Raw genomic sequence first — 20,302 nt, forward strand, 5'->3', positions numbered from 1 at the left:
CGTGTCGTCCTCGATCTCGAACTCGATCCGTACGTGCATCCCTCACCGCCACCGGAGGGAAAGGGACGCGCACGAGAGGAGGCCCCCGCCAGCGGTGAGCTTTGCCGATGGCCTTCATCGGTCGCTCAGGACTTTCGCGCGGTGCGGTGCCGACTGCCGACGCCTGGTAGGCTGGTGCAGGAGCACGGCGGCGCCGCCGCTGCCGTCGCGGGTCCCGGGATTCTGAAATGAGCCGAGCGCATGCCATGAATGTTCGCCGAGGATGTGACGGCCCGTCCTCGCACTCGCATCGCCTGTGACTCCCTTCGGCGACGCGTCGCTGCTCCAGTGCCACAACCGAAAGGAGAAGAAACTGACTGCAGTTAGCTTAGCGGGCGTCTGCTGAAGGATTCGTCTCACATTTCACTCTGGGGTATCCGGTTACAACGAGCATGCGCGTAACGAAAATGGCTGTGATTCAGAATTTGTTTCAGATGCCAAGAGCCGGGCTGGGCTAAGCCTAAGTCAACTTCCTTCCGATCACAAGGCAATCCCATGTTTTTATCCTCTACGGATCAACAAGCCCATCAGCAGTTCAATGGTAGTCGGAGCTCGTCACTCGTCAGCACAATGCAGCTACAGGCGCGCGTCGTTACATTACTGCCACCAGCTGATCGCGCAGCATCACACACATCTGGAAATAAAAGGAATCTGCTTTCTACCAATTCCATCTACATTAGGTTTAGTGTCTCAGAACACTAACTCACGGTACATACAAAAAAGAGAGAAAAAAAAGAGACAGCCTATTACCTTGAAGCTTCTATGATAAGATGCAATGAGATAACAGGATGGAACTAACCTAATATGTACAGAATATGCCGGTTCCGGCTCCAGAATGGCAGCAACTACCATGTACCGAAGCTGCAGCTCACATGCTCTTGTGTGATCTTCTGCAGCTGGTTTTCCATCATTTTCAAGGATGTATAAGGAGGGAGGCAGAGGCGGTAGAAGCAGGTCTGAGACGATGGGAGACGGTCAGGTGAATCGGATGTCTTGTATATGTACAGTTTGGAGCTCAGCCCACCAAAGCCATCTGATGGTAAGTACTTCACTGAAGTCCAGAAGAAGAGGAGCTGCCTCTGTTGCTCCATTGACATGCGCTCGACTGCCTGCAGTATGAGCAAATAAGCATCCAAGCACGCGAGAAGCTAATTGGCAATACATAATGGGGCTGCTCTATAAGAAAGATGAATTTCTTGACAGGTATGTATGCGTGCAAGATAACAAGGGACATTTAGCCATGTTTCAGACAACGTCAAAGCAGGGCAATGTGTTATCACTTTGCCACCACACTTCCACAGTCCACTATATAAATACTGGTCGATATCAGCAAAAGAACCAGGTCCTGGGTCCTGGCTCCTGTTGATGAAGCTCCAACCAAATGTGCATCCGCAACAACATGAGGAAAGTTGTTTTGTTGTTCTCATCTCACTTACACAAGCATCAACAAGAATTGTATGAGGTAACTAAACTAAAGTTTACAAAATGAATTAAGAATATTGATTTGTTTATTTGCACAGAACCGCCAAAAAGGTAAAATATGGTCCAGTCATGTCCTATTTGTACTAAAACATATGCAGCCATGTAGACCAATGGTAGAGTGTAAGGTTCTAGTGGTTGAGGTCTTGGGTTTATGCCCACTATGGCACTCTCCTTAAAATTACAGAGGCATAGTTTCCTCCTGTGTATTCTCTTAAAACAACAGAAGAAAAAATACACTGCCCGTATATCAATGATTAACTTGCTTTTTGGTGAATCCAACATAAAATGTCATCTAATAGTGTACTAGCGTAGCACCAAGGATCAAGCTAATAGCCTAGTTTCAATTAGTAGCTTGATTAAGAGATGAATGGGATAAAGGACGATGCTGCTAAGCATATACCAGTCAGTCATCTCTGTCCAAATTTCTGGACAAAGCAACAGTCAAAACTAAAATAGTAAAGGATTTCATCACAATGATGTGGCCACTACAAATTTCAAGGGCAATGTATCCAAAGTCCTTGAACAGTAGGCCTGGCTAACTAATGCATCTCATCATGGCCGTAACACTAAACTTCAACCTCATGGTTTAAACAGACACAAACTAGATTCAACTTTGTTTAGCTTCCTTTGCACAAAGACATAATGCTTTGGCCTGATTTACAGCCTACAAGTTCAAATATGTTGGGATTGTGATCAACCAAGACAAAAAAAGGGCATTTCAAGCACAAATCAAGACATAATGTCTAGAAGCCTGCAAATTAAATTCATGAACTGCTATGACAAAATGATAGAGGCAAAAAAAAAGGACAGTGTCAGTACACTCAGACAGGAGTACCCTCTCCTACAAGATAAGGACGAAGGCGCTCAGGAGCGGCAACCACGGACCCCGGGTCCGGACCCCCGCGGACAGGTCCCGAACCTCCGCAGGCCGGACCTGGGCCTCTACAAGTGGAAGCCAGACCTCCAGGAGGCCTGAGTCATCGAGCCAGCCAAGGGACCCGGACCCAACACCCTATTTGGGTAGGAGTCCGGAGCCCTCGCAAGCCCCTGTGGGCGCAGCCACCAACCCCAGGGTCCGGCGCCGCCACGTGTCCCACAGGGCCGACCTCCGGACCTCCACTCCCCGCTTGGGCAGGGGTCCGGAACCGCCACGTGCCCCTGTGGCCGTGGCCGCGGCCGCCGACCCCCGGGTCCGGTGCCGCCACGTGTCCCACAGGCACGAGTCTTCTGCCTGAAGCCAGCCCTCCTGCCGCATTAAATGCAGGTGGTTGGGGCGTGCACTGCCAGAGAAAGGCATCGGATACCCACTCACGGGTTGGACAGGCGTGACATGACAACACGGTAAGCCCGCCTGTTTCCAAGGCGGCTCGTCTGTTACCGAGGCACGCAGCAGTGTCTCAGCGCCGCGTGCGTGGGCGACGAGTCATGATGACCAGCTACTAACTGGAGCAACAGTGCACGCTGCTACAGCGGACTGAGTCAGTAGTTCGGCGCTTCATCATGACCTCGACGCGCAGTTCCAGAGGCTAGATTCTACTCCGATAGGACAGCTCAAGACCATCCCTGGTCAGAAGCTACGCACGGAAGCCGACGACAAGATCTCCGGATCTGAGGCATTGAAGGTCAAAGTGTAGTTTATAATACATCGCCGGGCCCACCTGTCGGGGTCCCGCTCAATGTACTGCTCCCCTTGGGCTTATAAAAGGGAGAGCACGCCCGCTAGAACACAAATTCCACAAGTTTTCACACATGCAGAGACAGGCATAGCTCCTCCCCCAGCTTGCACACAAGCTCAGGCAATACATCACACAGTGGACGTAGGGTATTACGCTCCGACGGTCCGAAGCACTCTAAATCCTTGTGTGCTTCCGTGTTCTTACGCCTCTAGATCGAGCATTCCTTGACTGCCCCAAACACATCCTACACTTAGGATTATGCGGGTGCATTCCGCCATCCGGCTGTGGTTCTCCACACCACGACATTTGGCGCGCCAGATAGGGGTTGCTTGGCTTTCGCTTGATCATCGGCTCGGCATCACCAGGTTTCAGGTGGCGAGCGCCCGGGGGCCAGAACTCGCGCGGCAAGCGCCCGCGTCAGCAGGATGGCGACAGCGGGTCATGCTCTCCCAGCTCGTCATCAAGCAGGTCTGGGGGGAGCACAGCCTCAACAAATCCCAGCTCGCAGTATACCTCACTCATGTGAGGAAGCCGCTCCGGCGGAAAGCCGACTCCGGTCGTACCAAGCCCGCTCCGGCGGAAAGCCGACTCCGGTCGCACCAAGCCTGCTCCGGAGGAAAGCCCACTCCGGTCGCACTAAGCCGACTCTGGTGGCTCTTTCCGATGTTAAGCCGACTCCGGTCGCACTCCCGACTCTACATCTCTGTAAGTCCTACCCTTAGAGGCCCAGCAGGTAATAAAATCTTTTCCTTTATAACTAGGTAGTACTTCCGTGTGGTCCAGTCCGGTGAGCCTCCCCAATGGAGGGGTCCGGACCTCTACGAACCAGGTTCAGGGAAGCGTACTCACCCTCCGGGGAGGTCCGGAGTCGTGTAGCCGCTTAGCCTGGTTCCGTACCCTAAGCCTGCATGCTCTACCTCCCTAGGGCGAGTACCGTAGTACCTAAGACTGGGGGTTCGGAGGTCCGAACAGCTCCGGCCTCATAAACCTGTGTTCTGTCTTACATCGCACATCTCATGTACAACTAGTTATTAAGGAAAATTTTATTCTCAGTTCGCCTCTAAGGATGTTACATTCCAATTTCAATCTACGCATTATGTTTGCGCTAACCCCCGCGTGGTTCCCACTCCTGTGTCCGAATTGAGTCGGCCGGCATGTGGTTCAGTTTGGGACCCCTCACTGCTAGAGGGGGGTCCGGTTCCCCTTAGGAACCTGCTTCGGGGAAGAGGTACTTGTTCCCGGGGGTGGTCCGGAGCCCTGTGCAGCCGCTTAGCCTGGTTCCGTACCCTAAGCCTGTGCACTCCATCACTCTGTAACAGATGCCCTAGTATCCGGAACTGCATACCTAGAGGTCCGGACCTCATTCTAGCTTGAGGGCTGGCCTCCTAAGCTCTGTTCCACAGGTCCGGCTGCGTATCTCAAAGTACCTCTGCCAACAGGATTTGGGACCACGTGGGTATGTTACTAAACGCCGATCCTAAGTCATGTGCAGGGCTGCTCGGCCACCATCCGAACAGGCTCCTAACCCTCGGCGACAAGGCGTGCGCCGAGGGCGGACTTCAGGCGACGCAGGTGCTCGACAGCAGAATCCAGGGCGGGAAGAACGGCGTTTCCCGACGACTCCGACATGGTTCTGGCCCCACCTGCGGGTTCGGGCCCGGGGGCCACTGTCGGTACACTCAGACAGGAGTACCCTCTCCTACAAGACAAGGACGAAGGTGCTCAGGAGCGGCAACCACGAACCCCGGGTCCGGACCCCCGCGGACAGGTCCCGAACCTCCGCGGGCCGGACCTGGGCCTCTACAAGTGGAAGCTAGACCTCCAGGAGGCCTAAGTCATCGAGCCAGCCAAGGGACCCGGACCCAGCACCCTATTTGGATAGGAGTCCGGAGCCCTCGCAAGCCCCTGTGGGCGCGGCCGCTGACCCCAGGGTCCGGCGCCGCCACGTGTCCCACAGGGCCGACCTCCGGACCTCCACTCCCCGCTTGGGTAGGGGTCCGGAACCGCCACGTGCCCCTGTGGGCGTGGCCGCCGACCCCCGGGTCCGGTGCCGCCACGTGTCCCACAGGCACGAGTCTTCTGCCTGAAGCCAGCCCTCCTGCCGCATTAAATGCTGGTGGTTGGGGCGTGCGCTGCCAGAGCAGGGCATCGGATACCCACTCACGGGTTGGACAGGCGTGACATGACAACACGGTAAGCCCGCCTATTTCCAAGGCGGCTCGTCTGTTACCGAGGCACGCAACAGTGTCTCAGCGCCGCACGTGTGGGCGACGAGTCATGATGACCAGCTACTAACTGGAGCAACAGTGCACGCTGCTACAGCGAACTGAGTCAGTAGTTCGGCGCTTCATCATGACCTCGACGCGCGGCTCCAGAGGCTAGACTCTACTCCGACAGGACAGCTCAAGACCATCCCTGGTCAGAAGCTACGCACGGAAGCCGACGACAAGATCTCCGGATCTGAGGCATTGAAGGCCAAAGTGTAGTTTATAATACATCGTCGGGCCCACCTGTCGGGGTCCCGCTCAGTGTACTGCTCCCCTTGGGCTTATAAAAGGGAGAGCACGCCCGCTAGAACACAGGTTCCACAAGTTTTCACACATGCAGAGACATGCATAACTCCTCCCCCAGCTTGCACACAAGCTCAGGCAATACATCACACAGTGAACGTAGGGTATTACGCTCCGACGGCCCGAACCACTCTAAATTCTTGTGTGCTTCCGTGTTCTTACGCCTCTAGATCGAGCATTCCTTGACTGCCCCCAAGCACATCCTACACTTAGGATTAGGCGAGTGCATTCCGCCACCCGGCTGTGGTTTTCCACACCACGACAGATAGCTAGGTAAAGCATATCAAGGAAAAATTATACCATACTTGGGAAAATGTAACTTTCTGCAGTTATAGTGTATATTAGCCATTTTTATTGGGACAGGAATGCATATAATAGCATGTATTTAAAAAAAAATAGCTACGTATCATAAGTGAACGATGCTGTTATCACACACATTTATATTAGGATTGTGTCTCACAACATTTGTACATGTACCACATGCACAAGTGTTGTGACGACCCAACAAAGGCGCCAGTCCCCCTCCCCGCCTGCTGCTCGGTTCAGCGCAAGATCAGGAGTTTGATGACGAGTTGCCTAGCGACGGGGAGTGACAAACTTGTTCTCGCTTGCTAGAAAAGCATGTTGCTGCTTTCTTTTGGTTCTGGACTTCTTCAAACTGTCATGTGAGGACTTGCTCTAGGATTCCTAGGCTTCGGGTGTCCGTTTTGGGTTTCTCAGTAGTCTGAATGTCGGCCTGCTGGGTCATCCACTTTCAAATTTGCACCCCCCCCCCCCCCCTTCCTCTCTTTCTGTTTCTGAACATCTGGTATTTCGAAGAAAAAATGTACCACATGCAATGACCTGATTGGTCTGCAAAAATTATTTGATATTTTTGTTTTCCCACAAAATCTAACAGAGATTATAGAGAAATGGTATGTTTGAATAAAAAAACTGAGCACACAACAGAAGATGGTCAAAACATAAAGCAGCACCACAAACTAATAAGTCATGATAGAATGCATTTGTACAAAGCAATACAACATACCTTCCAGAACCAAGTAATCAGGCGATCCTTTTCTTTGTAGCCATTATATTGAGTATGTGATTTCCAATCTTGCAGATTTATTGTGTCGTTGCTTCCTCCTAGCAGTCGGTCTAAGTCTTCCAGATCTAAGCACTCAAAAAATTCTTTACGGCGATCAGGATTAACTAGTATGTCAGTAAATCCTTGGGTGAAATGGGTTAGCTGAGCTGAAATAGAATCCACAAAGGTGTTCTTAATAAGAAGATCAATGTATTGCTCTCTGTTTCTGATATTCACACTGATATCCTGCCCTCCTGGGCAAAGGTCAATAGTCTCTCGAGTACCTAATTCATGAGCTCCTCGGGAAAATGTTAGGTATAGATCATCAATTTCAGCAGCATTCATCTCCAGAATCCTTTTACAGCTTGCATATTTGACAGGATCTGCCACAGAAATATCTTCTAGTGTAATACTTCTCCCAGCAAGATGCAAGAACAGGGTACGGTCTAGCACAATTCCGACTTGCACTTTATGCATCAAGGCTAATCCAATTATTCGTCCCGCAAAAGTGAAGTACTTCAGATGTAATGGATCCACAGCAGATGCTGCAATGTGCAGATAACTGTCAAAGGTTAGAGGATATTGGAGCAACATCACTGTGGATCCATAACTATAACTATGGATAAATAAGAAACAATCAAATAGAAAAAATAAAGCCAAAGGTGGAACAATAACTATAATAAGTAGGGGATGGCTATTGTCTTCATAGGCGGACTGTCAACATACAAAATGCATCATAATCTTCTCATTTCATGAACATAATCATGCAGCTATAAGGGCCCATACTGTACAATGACAACTACAACATTACAGCTTACTATTGACTGCATCAAGTGATATAATACTTCTTTGGTCAAGCATAGGCTTATCACATAGGGCAGCTTTCAGGATTGATAAGCTCAACAAAACAGAGTACATGATAAGTTAAAAATTACATTTTATAGTAGGTGAATTTTTCTTACTATGTGATTGTAGTAAGCAAAACGCGCACAATGTATGCAACTAAGCAGCCAGCAAAGTTGGGAAGGACAAGGCTCTATAAGACATTAAGATTGCTGTCCTTTGGGAAACATATGCACTCAAATTTTCAAAATTTCGACCATCATCGTGTATTCAAATATTTGGATTGGATACATGAAAATCACACCAGATTCGATCCTCAACATAACAGAGTATATTACGCCCCACAAGTGTGAAGTTGCTTAGTTGTAGTGCCACACCAATATAACAATATGTGAAATGGTAAGATAGTACCCAGGAAACTTACTTTCATTCAAGTAGAACCTTCGTTTATCCTCAGGACAAGGCGAGAAGAGAACTTGCTTCGGACTGAAAAGAGCTTGGCACACCAAACAAAACCATTCTCTCAGAACCCCAGGTCCTGTAGCTTCCTCATTCTTAAACTCCATAAACAGCCCACCTCGAAGCTCACTATGTCTTGCCTGCGCGATGTAATTAAAGGATTCATCAAGTAAATGTGACCGATCGATCAACATCTCATGCAGCTCCCCGAAATCATCCTTCCCTTCAGGGAGCATCATGAAGACTAAATTCCTTCTTGCCTCGAAGCAGAGGAGATTTTTATGCTTCACGAGCCAATGGAGCCGCTCATTTCTCTTGGAACAGCGGACAAGTGCATTGAGCGGTGCCCTGTGTGCCATCAACACAAGCTGTAGGTTGTGCCCCACCTCCTCATAAATCGCTGAGATGAAATCAAGTTCAGTCAACACAACCAGGATGTGTGATCGAGCGGCCCATATGGTTTGACCTTCCGTGACCCCAATGCTATCTGAGGACAATGACAGATCCATTTCCAACCTCTTTAAGCACTCATCCAACCTTTTCAACATGTCCATCGACATGTTGTAGAACCTCCACATCCATGTATTACCACGCTCAGACTCCCTGCTGTACAGATTCCTGGGCATCCACCCCTCACCGGATATCCAATGGCGTGCCTGCTGGCACATCACTTTAAAGAAATTTGAGAACTCATCAAGATCAATAGGTGAGACCATCATGGACATGGATGCGAGTCCTTCAAGGACCACATCCACTGTTTCACAGGCAAATGGCAGGATTTGCTCGATCAACCTGGTTGGCGAGTTCATGGTTGGGGGCAGCCTGGGCCCAGTGGATAACACTGATGCAAGTGAACGCCGGCATGATCTATAGAGTAATTCCTTCTTGCCCGCAGCCATGGAAAGCAAGCGGCAGAATTCAAGTAGAACTGGCGCCGTCAAGACAAGCACATCCATCGGTAAGGACGAAGAGTCCGTGGCGATAAAGCATTTGATAGCACTCTCGGCGTATGAGCGAAAGGCGGACTTTGAGAGGTAGAGGCGAACCAACGCTAAGGCGGCGCCCGCCTGCAGGAAGATGTCGAGGTACTCCGCCGCGTGGTCCCCCGTGGCCCGGTCTTCGCCTGCAGCACCGCGATCTTGGCGGAAAAGGCCGAGGTTGGCACGGTGGGCGCGGAGGATGAAGTCCTTGACGAGCTCGTCGAGGGAGAAAGCGGCGGCGGGGACGCTGGCGGCCCCGGACTCGGCGCCAGCGGCGGTGGCGGCGATGTGCGCCGCGAGCTGCCACGCGTGCGGGTGCTGGGTGGATCGGAGTCGGGCGGCGAGGTGCAGCGTGGAGTCCTGCGGGAGGCGGAGCTCGGCGAGGGTGGCCTCCGGGGCGAGCTGCCGCCCCGCGTAGAGGAGCCGCAAATCGCGGCCGTACCCGCAGGCGCCGAGGTGGTCGAGCACGGCGCCGATGGTGTCGTCCCACCCCGCGTGCATCGCGATGGTCTTGGAGTCGGTGGCGCGCACGAAGAAGTGCGCCTCCCGCGGCGACGGTGGGGGCGCCGCCGCCGCGGAGGCGCCATCGGCCCCCGAAGCGGAGGCGGAGGCCGACGAGGACGGCTCGGCGGCGCCGGCGCCGGCGTGGGCCATCAGCGGCTGCTTGGATGAGGGGGGGAGCGCATGATCGGGCGCGTCGCGGCGGCGCTTGGGGTTGCGGCGGTGGCAGGCTAAAGCGGCGGACATGCTTAGATCGGATTCATCGGGGTCGGGGAGGCCGGAATTGGGGCCGCGGCGGAGAGGAGGAGGTGGGGGAGGGGGGTTTAGGAGGAGCCGAATTTGGGGGAGGAAGCAGGCAGCAGGATGGGTTGGGGGGAGTGTGAGGATGGACGACGACGGAGGACGGAGCAGTTTGTTTGGGTCTGCCCTTTTCTTTCTTCCTCCTCGGTTGATCTCGCTTTGGCGTTTTGTTTAGGTTCCCCTTTGTTTCAGCCCTCCTCGAATTGCCTTTCCATGGTTTACTTAATTTTTATCGTGGCCTTTTCGATCCTTGCTGCCGGAGGAGTTTCGTGCATTCTCACAATCTCACCACTCGCAGCTACTAGTTATATTTTTTGCGGGCTGGGCTGGGCTTGAGCAGGGCTGGGCTGGGCTCAAACTGGGCCAAGAAAACTCAGTTTATTTCAGGCCCAAAATCGGATGTCCAAACCCGTCCACTATTTGCAAAATCAATATCTATATCTATACCTGTTTGTAAAGTAAGTAAACAATCCTTCGTGGGCTCTGCCAACAGTTTCTTTAGTTCGTCCTTCCAACAGTTTCTTTGGTTCGTCCTTACGTCTGTCACGCAGTCCGAGCGTACGATTGTTCTCCCACGTATTTGGAATCGAATTCTAATTGACGCTACCACTCAGTTCTGGGCGGCGGCCTCTACCAACTGCGGGAGTACGCGGAGTTGCAGCGCGGCTGGGCGGGTGAGACGTAGCTCGGCCATACGGGAGCCGGTGTGGGCGAGCTCGGTGGAGCCTAGGAGCGCACGGCCCCTGGCCACGATGCTGCCGCCCACCTAGGCAAGGCGGCGGCGGCTCGGAGGAGGAGCAAGGCGTGGTGCCGGGGTTGTCGGCCCTTGTGTTCTTCTCCTGCCTTGACGGATGTTTATCAATTGTAGTAAATGTTCGTGATTTTTTTTTGTGCTTTAGTTTTTTAATTAAGTAGTGCTAGTTTTCTAGTTGTTTGCCAAATTAATAGTCCACTAATTTAATGGATGTCTCTAGAGTACGACTCCAGATAAAGATGGATGCTCTTGATCAACTATAGAGTCAGTAGAAGACAGTGTAGACGTGATGTCTAAACTAGACTCTACCTGTTGGTTGTGATATACTTCAAGGTTTGTCGAGGTACTTTGCAAGTGGTGACAGCTCTGTTTTGTGCCCAACCCTCCACGTTCGGCCGGTATATCGTTGTAGCCCTATTTTCAGAGCACATGGTTTTATCCACAGGAAATTGATAGCCCGAAATAAGCAACTAGTTAACTCTTTCTCACCTTTGATTCTGAGCCTTAGAAATCCTCTTTGCCCATACTTCTTCGGTAGTGTGGTGTTCTTGGACAAATTTGATCCTTAGATAATATACTCACATTCCTTAGTGGATACGATATCCTGGAATACTCTTGGGTGAAAGCTACGACGATATCCGTGTGCTTGCGAATTTTATTCATGACGCTGCGAAATGTCAACAGCTACAAAGTTGGTGATCTTATATAGGTCTATTATATCATCAATAAAAACACAGACGAAGTGAAAGGATACAAAGTTGACAATGTTATATAGATCTGTTATATTATGGGTCTATTATATTACCCATAGTAACACATGGATACTAGGCTAGTGTAATAAAAATAACAATTGTGGTGGACTCTTAAATGCTTATTATGCTAAATAAAAAATTATATGTAATAATTATGTATATTACCTATATGATCTTGGCCCCCAGCTCTATAGACTCCAGGCGGTTGCACTGCCTGCCCCCACTCCTAAGCCGGCCCTGGCTCTCATATCCGATTTGCAGTTCCTGACCTTTCATTCTTTTTATTTGCTATTTTTTGTTTGAGAAAGCGTAAAAATTTCATCTAATTCTAATAGGTTAGTGAGCCCACCTTTGATCATTGTGTAACCCATGTTTTTACGCGGTAAAAGGCATGAGAAGTAAGGGAATTAGATAAAGTTAGAGTTTGCATTGGTTAATTATTTTGAGAAAATTACCTATTTGACACTACCAAAGTTGCTAATTTCTTTTTTTTTTGCCATCAAAAGTTGAAAATTCCCTATTTGACACTACTTCAAACTTTCATTCCCAATATAACATTGCATCCAACTCCTTTAGCAAATTCCGTTAACATCTGAGTGAAACTTGTTAGATTTAATATGATTGGATCGAATTGCCCCTGATTATAATTCTCTTACCTCTCATGCTCATTGCCCCCGCAACCCCAGCTCCCGTCACTGCATAAACGAAAGCTGAAATAATATCAGAATATTGCCAAAAAACATAACAATAATGCCAAAATAATGCCCCTGCTATGCAGATATAACTTCATGACAACAAAACTTTAATTTGATTCATGGGCAAAATGGTCTTTTTATGTACTAGTTAGCACAGTTAGTGCCTCAGATATTGATGGAATGTCATATTGGAAATGAAAGTTTGAAGTAGTGTCAAATAAGAAAGTTTCAACTTTCGAGGGTCAAAAAAGAAATTAGCAACTTTGGTAGTGTCAAATAGAGAATTTTTTCTAATATTTTAGCACTTGCTATCCTGTGAAAATTCTTACCTCTTCAATCATGATGAACAATCAGTTGGACAAATGAGCATCCGTAGACTGACTATGTTAATCTTCGATATGTTTAATTGCATAGTTACTTTATCATCAAAATTATTAGAGTTTGGGTTTTTAATCAAATGCGTGTCGCCCTTCCATCTATGCTAGTTATGGAAACTTACTTTTAGAAATAAATAAAGATAAAATATGCATACCCCGTTGCTCCCGAAGCTTCCTGGGTGGGGTGAGCGACACGGAACCAGCCAACCATCGCCTTCATATTTAGGGACCAAAATATCGCTTGGCCGACCATGGTTCTTTAATTGAATCAACCAATCTAGAATCCAAAACCCCCACCGGAGAAGATAAATGTCCGGCTTCTGGTGGCACCGTGGTTGGAGCCCGCTGGGCGGGGGCGGCCCCTGCGGCGAACAGCAGCCCACGTTCAAGGTGCTGTGCAGAGCCTTCGAGGGGCGTTGCCTCGCCGTCCGCGACGACGCCTTTGTCCTCGCCCCCGCCGACCGCGCCGACGAGCACCAGCACTGGTTCAAGGACACGCGCGTCAGCCTGCGGGTCAAGGACAAGGAGGGCAAGCCCGTCTTCTCCCTCGTCAACAAGGTCCCTGGGCTAGCCGTCCAGCACTCCCTCGGCCCGAACCGTCCGGTAATCCCACCCCTCCCCCCGGGATTACTCGATCTGATCTTCCCTTCCTCCTGCTCTGCACTGCTCTCACTGTTTTGTGCGAAATCTTGGATCTTTGAGTCGCTGGAGAATGTGAATTGGAACAATGTATTTGAACCGTGGAGTTCTTTAATTTCGAGCTCCTTAGTTTCAGGTGAGGCTAGTGAAGATCAACCCGGAGGACTTCGACGAGTCTGTGCTGTGGACGGAAAGCGGACACTTGGGCAGGGACTTCGGCCGCATCCGCATGATGCACGACGTCGGCTTCGGGTTGGACGCCTCCCCCGGCGGCGACGACGGCGCCGCTCTCTTCCTCTCGAACCGGACCGGGGGCGACACTCGGAGCTGGAAGATCCTCTTCTGGAACGACGAGGCTAACAGCCCCCTCGCCGGGCTTGAGGCAGAGCCCACTTGCCGGATCTACTGCAAGGCCGACGAGGGCTTCAGTGTCACAATCTGCGATGGGAACATCTGCCTCGCGCCCACCGACCCCGACGACGTGTAACAGCAGTGGCGGAACCAGCATTGAGTTGGACCCCGGGCCGAGTTTTAAATATAGTTGTGACAAAAATCAGACATCGACAAACTCATAGTTCAAAAGATACATGATAACATAATGGAAGTTCAAAAGATACACAAGAACATAATGGAAAGATAGAAAACATACAACAAGTGTCATCGTGAAGTAGTATATTTATTCTTCTTCAACAATTTTTTGGACTTCTTCAGCAATTTTTTGGGTCGAACCCCGGGCCATGGTACGGGTGGCCCGGGGTGTACATCCGCCACTGTGTACCAGCATTGGATCCAGGACAAGAGGCCCGGGAACATGATCAGGGACGAGGATGGCTACCCTGCTTTCGCCCTCGTGAACAAGGTCACTGGCGACGCCATCAGGGGCTCCGAGGGGGATGGCCGCCCTACAAAGCTTGTGCCGTACAACTAGGGGTGGTAATGGGCCATGGCCCTAATGGGCTCTTCACAGTCCAATAAAGCCCTTAAAATTTTTAGTTCAAAAATACATATGTTTAGAGCCCGGCCCTTTTAGGTCCCGATCCTTAGATTTCCTAGTTCAAAATGTTGGGCCCTTTACCACCCCTACGTACAACTAGCCCTGGGAATGGGTCATGATCCTGCCCAAACCCCAATCCAGCCCTATTTAATTAAATAGTTGGCCCGATCCTTATCCAGCCCTTCAAATAATTAGTTTTATTCTATCCAATCCCATCCTTTAAGTAATATCATCCTAGCCCAGCCCTGATCCTATATATGCTCATGGGCCAATCCATTTTCACTAAAGGAGCACAGCCCGCAGGCTGCCATTATTAAACCCCATGATGACCAAGTAGCCCGTGAGCTGCCAATTCTCAAACCCTGCTACCATTTGACACAGGGAATCGAAAAATGGAACAATAGAGTTCTAAATTTGATATACTGATGATCGAGCCAAATAAAAAGTACCACTGAACACAAGAGGTGCATCACAGCATCCAACTAAAACAGTCCACCAAGAATCGTCTCTTATACACCCATGTTTGGAGTGTTTGGCATACGGACTAGACAGCGAACAAAGCAAAGTTGTCCAACTCATTTCAGGTCCCTGAGAACAATGATGACTGAATCCCCACGGAGGAACATCTTGCTTATGAACCTGTCTTTGTTCACCGGAAGAGCCTTCTTCTTGCCTTTACCAGTCTTTGGTATCTATAACAGGAGCAACAGATGTTAATGAACACATAAACACAAGAGACGGAACTGATACAGCAGCTCAGATAACATGCCATATATTGATATACCTCAGTCCACATCTCCCTAACATTCTCAAGAACCATGTTGCAATGCCGATCAAATGCCCTCACACGACCAAGTAACCTGCAGTCAGCACTTAGCAATTTAGCATAATATAAAATGCTTAAAATGTGATACATCAGAGAGAAACCATAATCTAGCTGATGGGTGACAATGATGGATATAGCTAGCACACTTGTAGCCTGCTAACAATGTCCAGAGTTTAAAATGCAGAGTTCAGATCTTGTTACCATTCTAATTCAGACTAGCTATAGTCTGCTAGCTTTTCAGTACCTTATGTTACCAATGGAAACTAGTATGTGTGCTGAAATATTTAACTTGCATTAATTAAGTGAAAAAACTAAACTAGTATGTGTGCTGCACTAGGAGATTGGGTAAGAGGCAACGAATAACATTACTTTCAACCTGCAACCTGTTATCTTATTAGACAAACAGGCCACAATGAAGCATAGATAGCTGCCAAAGCACCAAAGTTATATTCCACTGCCAACTAATGCATGCTGCTCCATTAAGTTGTACAAACCAATAGGCTCAAAGTTTGGCTACATGAGCAGTCACAGATAACTGATAATGTTTTATCTTACCCGAATAAAACCAATAAGAACTTTGCAAATGTAAATGATGACTTCTTTGCGGCATAAGCAAATAATCAACACAGTGCTAACTAGTTAATGAGATGTTTGGAAGTCAAGAAACAAAATCACAACAAAGCGAGAAAATAGTCAGCAATAAAAGGGCCTTTTCAGTGTACCTGAAAAATAAGGAGCCTTATGCAAAGGGCCTTCACTCATCATCTTCATCATCATCTGAACCGAACATCCTTTTTCCACTCATTGGTTCGCCTTCCTCTTCATCATTGAATCCAATCAACCAATCTTTAGTACAAATTAGGGCTTCAAGAGTTTCAGGGGAGAGTGAAGTCCTATCTTTACCAAGGATTCTTCCAGCAGCACTAAATGCAGACTCTGAGGACACTGTGCTGACAGGGATAGCGAGGAAATCTCTAGCCATCAAAGACAAGACCGGATATGCATCTGAATTCTTCTTCCACCATGCTAGAACATTGAAGTTCTCATCTGACCTCACAAGGATCCTTGGGTCCTCCAAATAAATATCCAATTCTGATCGTTCTGAACGAGCATCTGAATTTTGTGATGCAAATTGGGCAAATGCAAATTCCACGCGTCTTTTACCACATACCAGACCTAAGGAACTAGTACCAGACTCAACAGACTCGCTCATGGCCTGCTCATCAGATACATTGACCGCAGGTAAATTGTTGATCCTCACAATTTTTTCATATTCTTGGTAATACTTCTTCAAGTACCGCTTTAATTCTCTCATTTTCAGATCAACATGTTCACCAATTGTGTGGAAGTAGAACTTGATGAAGTCAGTTTTCATACTAGGATCTAGCACAGCAGCTATAAGAAGAGCAATATTAGGATTTGTCCAATATTTCTGGAATTTGGTATGCATCTTGTCAGCCAATTCATTGAGGAGCTCATTAGTGTTCCATGTCTCATCAAGCAAAACATCTCGGATGGCTAGCAGCATCTTCAAGAAAAGATGGGCTGTAGGATGCCTATCCGCAGAAAATGCTTTAGTTGCCTCACTGAACTCTTGAAGAAAGCCATGAAGAGCTTCCACATTTGCCCATTCATAATCACTTGGAGCTTCATGATGTTGCTCAGTCGCATATCTGTTTAGAGCCACCTTGTACTTCAATGCTTCGTTTAGCATGTCATAGGTGGAGTTCCATCGGTGTGGAACATCCAGAACCAGTCCTGACTTCACTTTGAGGCCTAATGTTTGTACAATTGTGTTGAAAGTTTGCATCCGAGATGGTGTGGATGTGACAACCTTGATGATATCCCTCACTCTAAGAACTGAATGAGGAATGACCTTTAAACCTGCCTGGACCATAATATTCAGAACATGGGCAGCACATCTCACATGTAGGTGTTCACCTCTGAAGAACATCTCAGAACCTAAAGCATCACGCATGTCCTTTACTGCTCTGTTATTCACACTAGCATTATCTAATGTCAAAGTAAACAGCTGGCCAACTAAGTCCCACTCTACCAAGCATGAGGTAATCCCATCCTGTACCGCATATGATGTATGTGGAAAAGAAATCTGCTTGAATGATATGATTTTTTTTTGCAACTCAAACTCCTCATCAACAAAGTGTGCCGTAACACCTAGGTAGCCCAAGTTCTGATTGGAGGACCATAAATCAGCTGTCAAACTAACATGGGATTTCAACTTTGAGAACTGGTCACTCAACATAAGCTTTTCCTCTTCATACAACAGAAGGCAATCTGCCCGAACACTTTGCCGACCAACTACTCTGAACGATGGCTGGCAATAATTTATCATTTCTTTCCAAGCGGGATCTTCAGCTTTGCGAAACGCAATCTCTGCACTAATGAAGTACTTTGCTATTAGACCTCGAAAGACTACAGGATCGAAGATGACCTGGTCTCCATCACTAGGCTTCGACTTCAAGGTTGCTAAGAACCTATCCCTATCTTCTTGTGTAATCTGAGGGCAGTGGTATCCGATGTGCCTATTTAGGTGAGATGTCCCTTTCCCAGCGACCAAAGATAACTGAGTCCTACAATATTTGCAGATTGCCTTTTCTATTCCATCTACTACTTCTGACTCTATGTGTTCCCAAACTTTAGCTCTTTTTTTGGATGACCGACTTGACTGATCAATTGACATAGACTCATGACTCTCTGCAACAAGTTCTGGAACAGCTGAAACCCCTTCCATTTCTAACCAGTAATGATACTGCAATAAGCCATCAGAAATTAAAGGCGGTAGCACATAGAACTCAGTTTGTATAGCATTTCTCTACTATCTAGTTCCAGCATATTAAGACAATATAGGATATAGGATGCAAACATAGTAAGATACTGCTTGTGTGCCTTTTCTGATCATGGGAAAAAACTAGACAATTCAGAAGGCAATATAATGTATTAAAATGCATAAGCAGACCAGCAAAAGCATAATCAGCCATGGGCTTAATGCACAAGAGCATCGAGCTTGTTGACTAGTCTACAGAGAAGCACACATATACCAACGCTAGTACATGACAAGAAATATAGAAGCCACAAGACAGTTATTTACTAAAGTTAACATACAAAAAATGTGTGAGTATCAGTTCTGAAATTTAAGGTGCATTCTAATATTTCAAACTGAAATCGTGATAGCTGCATTGGGCCCAAGCACATCTAATATTCCAAAGTTAAATTTGGCTCTACAAACAACCTCCTTAAACAACAATTGTTTTGGCCATGCTGTTAATTCTAAGCCAGTACCATATCAATTGTTTTGCAGCACATCATTGTAAGTTAGTACTATATCAATTGTTTTGGCCATGCTGTTAAATCTGTGTTACAAGCATAGTTCCTATTAAATTTTGGTTGGTCAACAAATGAAAGGGAAACACACAAGTGACTAGCATCTATATCAGCGGATCAAAAAATCGACTAGCATCTTTATGGTTATCCATCCACCTATTCGCAAGTAGCCATAGCAATAAATCGACCAGCTATTCTGCTAAGTTGCGGCACAAGCAATTCAGGAAACATACCAGCGGCCGCTGCTTCCTTGCGGCTCTGTACCAGTAGCACCACAAGAAGCATTCAGGGTTCAAGGCCACAGCACTGTAGGGGAAAAACAAGGGAAGGAAGGAGAGCAGGATTTGGTGGCGGAGGATTACCTTAACCCGGAAATCAAGGATATGCAGAGAGATGTGATGGATCTTGCAAGTGCCCAAATCTTTTTCCCTCCCTGCTTCTCTTTCCTCTTGCTGCGGGACGCTGCTTCCTTGTGGATCTGTACCAGTAGCACCACGAGAAGCATTCAGGTTTCAAGCCCAAAGCACCGTAGGGGAAAAACAAGGAAGGAAGGAGAGCAGAATTTGGTGGCGGAGATGGACAGGAACGAGGATTGAGGTAGGGGTGGCGGCACTGTGGGAAAAAAAATACCTCGACAGTGCGAGGACATACCTTACGGATGGAGCTGAATATGCACCGTAGACAATGGGGATCCGCTTGCTAGGGATGGATGCGCCGTGTTGACCAGCAGAGCTGAGAGGGGATCGGAGTTGCTGGCTAGCCAGTGAGCTCCCTCAGGTCGTCAAGCAAAACAACTGCCGCCTGCAGCCTGCAGATCCAGATCAAAAGAATTAGGGGCGGGTGAATGCGTGTGGGGATCAAGAGCAGTAGCATGAAATCAAAAGATTTAAGGGAGGATCGTCTCAGCCTTTTCCTCACCGGTCGTGGCACCCAAGAACACCAGGCGGCGAGGTCCGAAGCCGTGGAGTCCAGCGGTCCAGGAGGGAGACGCCGCGCCGGCCTGCTTGGGGACGACACCGCCGGATGTTGGACGGGGTCGACACCGCCGGTGCGCCGGATGACAGCAAGGCCGTCGACAAGGTGAAGGCGCGGAGCGTGGGCAGCGGCGGCGGCGGCGGCGGCGGCGGCGCCCTCGCCCTCGCCCTGTCGCCCAACCTTATCACGAGGAGGAGCAGCCCTTTCCTATTATCCACGGGCCAGGCCCTTAATTCCTATCCATGGACTACCATGGGCCAAGTCTAAAATCCAGACTGCGCCGATCTTTTTTAAGCACGGCCCAGTCCAATTCTATCTTTTATCTAAAAAGCCCATAAAAAGTCCTAAAATCTTTGCCCATGAGTTTGGAGGCCCACGAGGCCCTCGGATTTTCACGGCCCACCGTCAGGCCTACGTACAACCCATTCTACCTGGACGTCTCGGTGTTGTGGACGACGAGCTGGGACATGGGGCATGGCTTTCGGTGCATCCAGTCGGTGGACAACACCTCCCTGAACTTCGACGCCTTCCATGGTGATGACACCACCATCATGCTATCACATTGGCGCGAGAGTGACGACCTGCAGTGGAAAATTGTCCCCTGGTATATGTCTCCCTGCGCAGCGAGCTAGTTGCTACGGCTTTTGCATGATTATTTTGTTTCCTATTGTACAAAATTTTGCACATTTCACCAACAATAAGCACAAGAAAGTCTTGAAGTGGTGTTTATCTGTTGGACATTTCAGTATATGACATAAATCGGTGTGATGATTTAGGATTTGACCGTCCATATCTCAGTGACACACTAAAAACATTGAATTACGCTGGTTTGAAACGACCTATAATTCTAAAATTAAACGTTTTATAATTTGAAATGGAGGGAATACTCAATAGCAACACTGTTTTGAAGTGCTAATTTAGCACTTTGCATAGCACTAGGATCCAAATACCAATGGCACAAATGCATTATATTGGTATTGTTCAATAATCAAAATTGGTATGGTGGTGCATGGTCGCCCTCTCTGCTTTAAT

General features: G+C 48.4%; 2 protein-coding genes across 3 annotated transcripts; one reads left to right on the forward strand and one right to left on the reverse strand.

Annotated features, from left to right (window-relative positions):
- Positions 1-674: 674 nt before the first annotated feature.
- On the reverse strand, positions 675-10,085 carry LOC120682904 (E3 ubiquitin-protein ligase UPL5-like). Its single transcript, XM_039964927.1, has 3 exons — positions 8,101-10,085; positions 6,795-7,378; positions 675-1,148 (listed from the first exon to the last, which is right to left on the reverse strand). Exons 1-3 carry the CDS (start codon positions 9,860-9,862, stop codon positions 885-887), a joined length of 2,610 nt encoding a protein of 869 aa, XP_039820861.1. The 5' UTR covers positions 9,863-10,085; the 3' UTR covers positions 675-884.
- Positions 10,086-12,745: 2,660 nt separating this feature from the next.
- On the forward strand, positions 12,746-19,999 carry LOC120682937 (ricin B-like lectin R40C1). 2 transcript variants are annotated; one of them, XM_039964949.1, is made up of 4 exons: positions 12,746-13,097; positions 13,264-13,614; positions 13,906-14,050; positions 19,685-19,999. In XM_039964949.1, exons 1-4 carry the CDS (start codon positions 12,804-12,806, stop codon positions 19,900-19,902), a joined length of 1,008 nt encoding a protein of 335 aa, XP_039820883.1. In that variant the 5' UTR covers positions 12,746-12,803; the 3' UTR covers positions 19,903-19,999. The 2 variants fall into 2 exon arrangements, with proteins under 2 accessions (XP_039820883.1, XP_039820888.1); XM_039964954.1 differs by having other exon boundaries at positions 12,764-13,097; positions 13,270-13,614.
- The last annotated feature ends 303 nt before the right edge of the window (positions 20,000-20,302 follow it).

The sequence above is a fragment of the Panicum virgatum genome, chromosome 2K (assembly GCF_016808335.1).
Source record: "Panicum virgatum strain AP13 chromosome 2K, P.virgatum_v5, whole genome shotgun sequence".
NCBI classification, from domain to species: domain Eukaryota; kingdom Viridiplantae; phylum Streptophyta; class Magnoliopsida; order Poales; family Poaceae; genus Panicum; species Panicum virgatum.

Excerpts from the sequence above, each read along its gene's own strand:
- LOC120682904 (XM_039964927.1), bottom strand. The coding sequence starts at position 9,862 with ATGTCCGCCGCTTTAGCCTGCCACCGCCGCAACCCCAAGCGCCGCCGC. Across the intron at positions 7,379-8,100 it reads AAGGTTCTACTTGAATGAAA|CATCTGCTGTGGATCCATTA; the intron begins GTAAGTTTCCTG and ends TGCACATTGCAG. Across the intron at positions 1,149-6,794 it reads TGATTACTTGGTTCTGGAAG|GCAGTCGAGCGCATGTCAAT; the intron begins GTATGTTGTATT and ends CTCATACTGCAG.
- LOC120682937 (XM_039964949.1), top strand. The coding sequence starts at position 12,804 with ATGTCCGGCTTCTGGTGGCACCGTGGTTGGAGCCCGCTGGGCGGGGGC. Across the intron at positions 13,098-13,263 it reads CCCTCGGCCCGAACCGTCCG|TTTCAGGTGAGGCTAGTGAA; the intron begins GTAATCCCACCC and ends CGAGCTCCTTAG. Across the intron at positions 14,051-19,684 it reads CCGCCCTACAAAGCTTGTGC|CGTACAACCCATTCTACCTG; the intron begins CGTACAACTAGG and ends CCGTCAGGCCTA.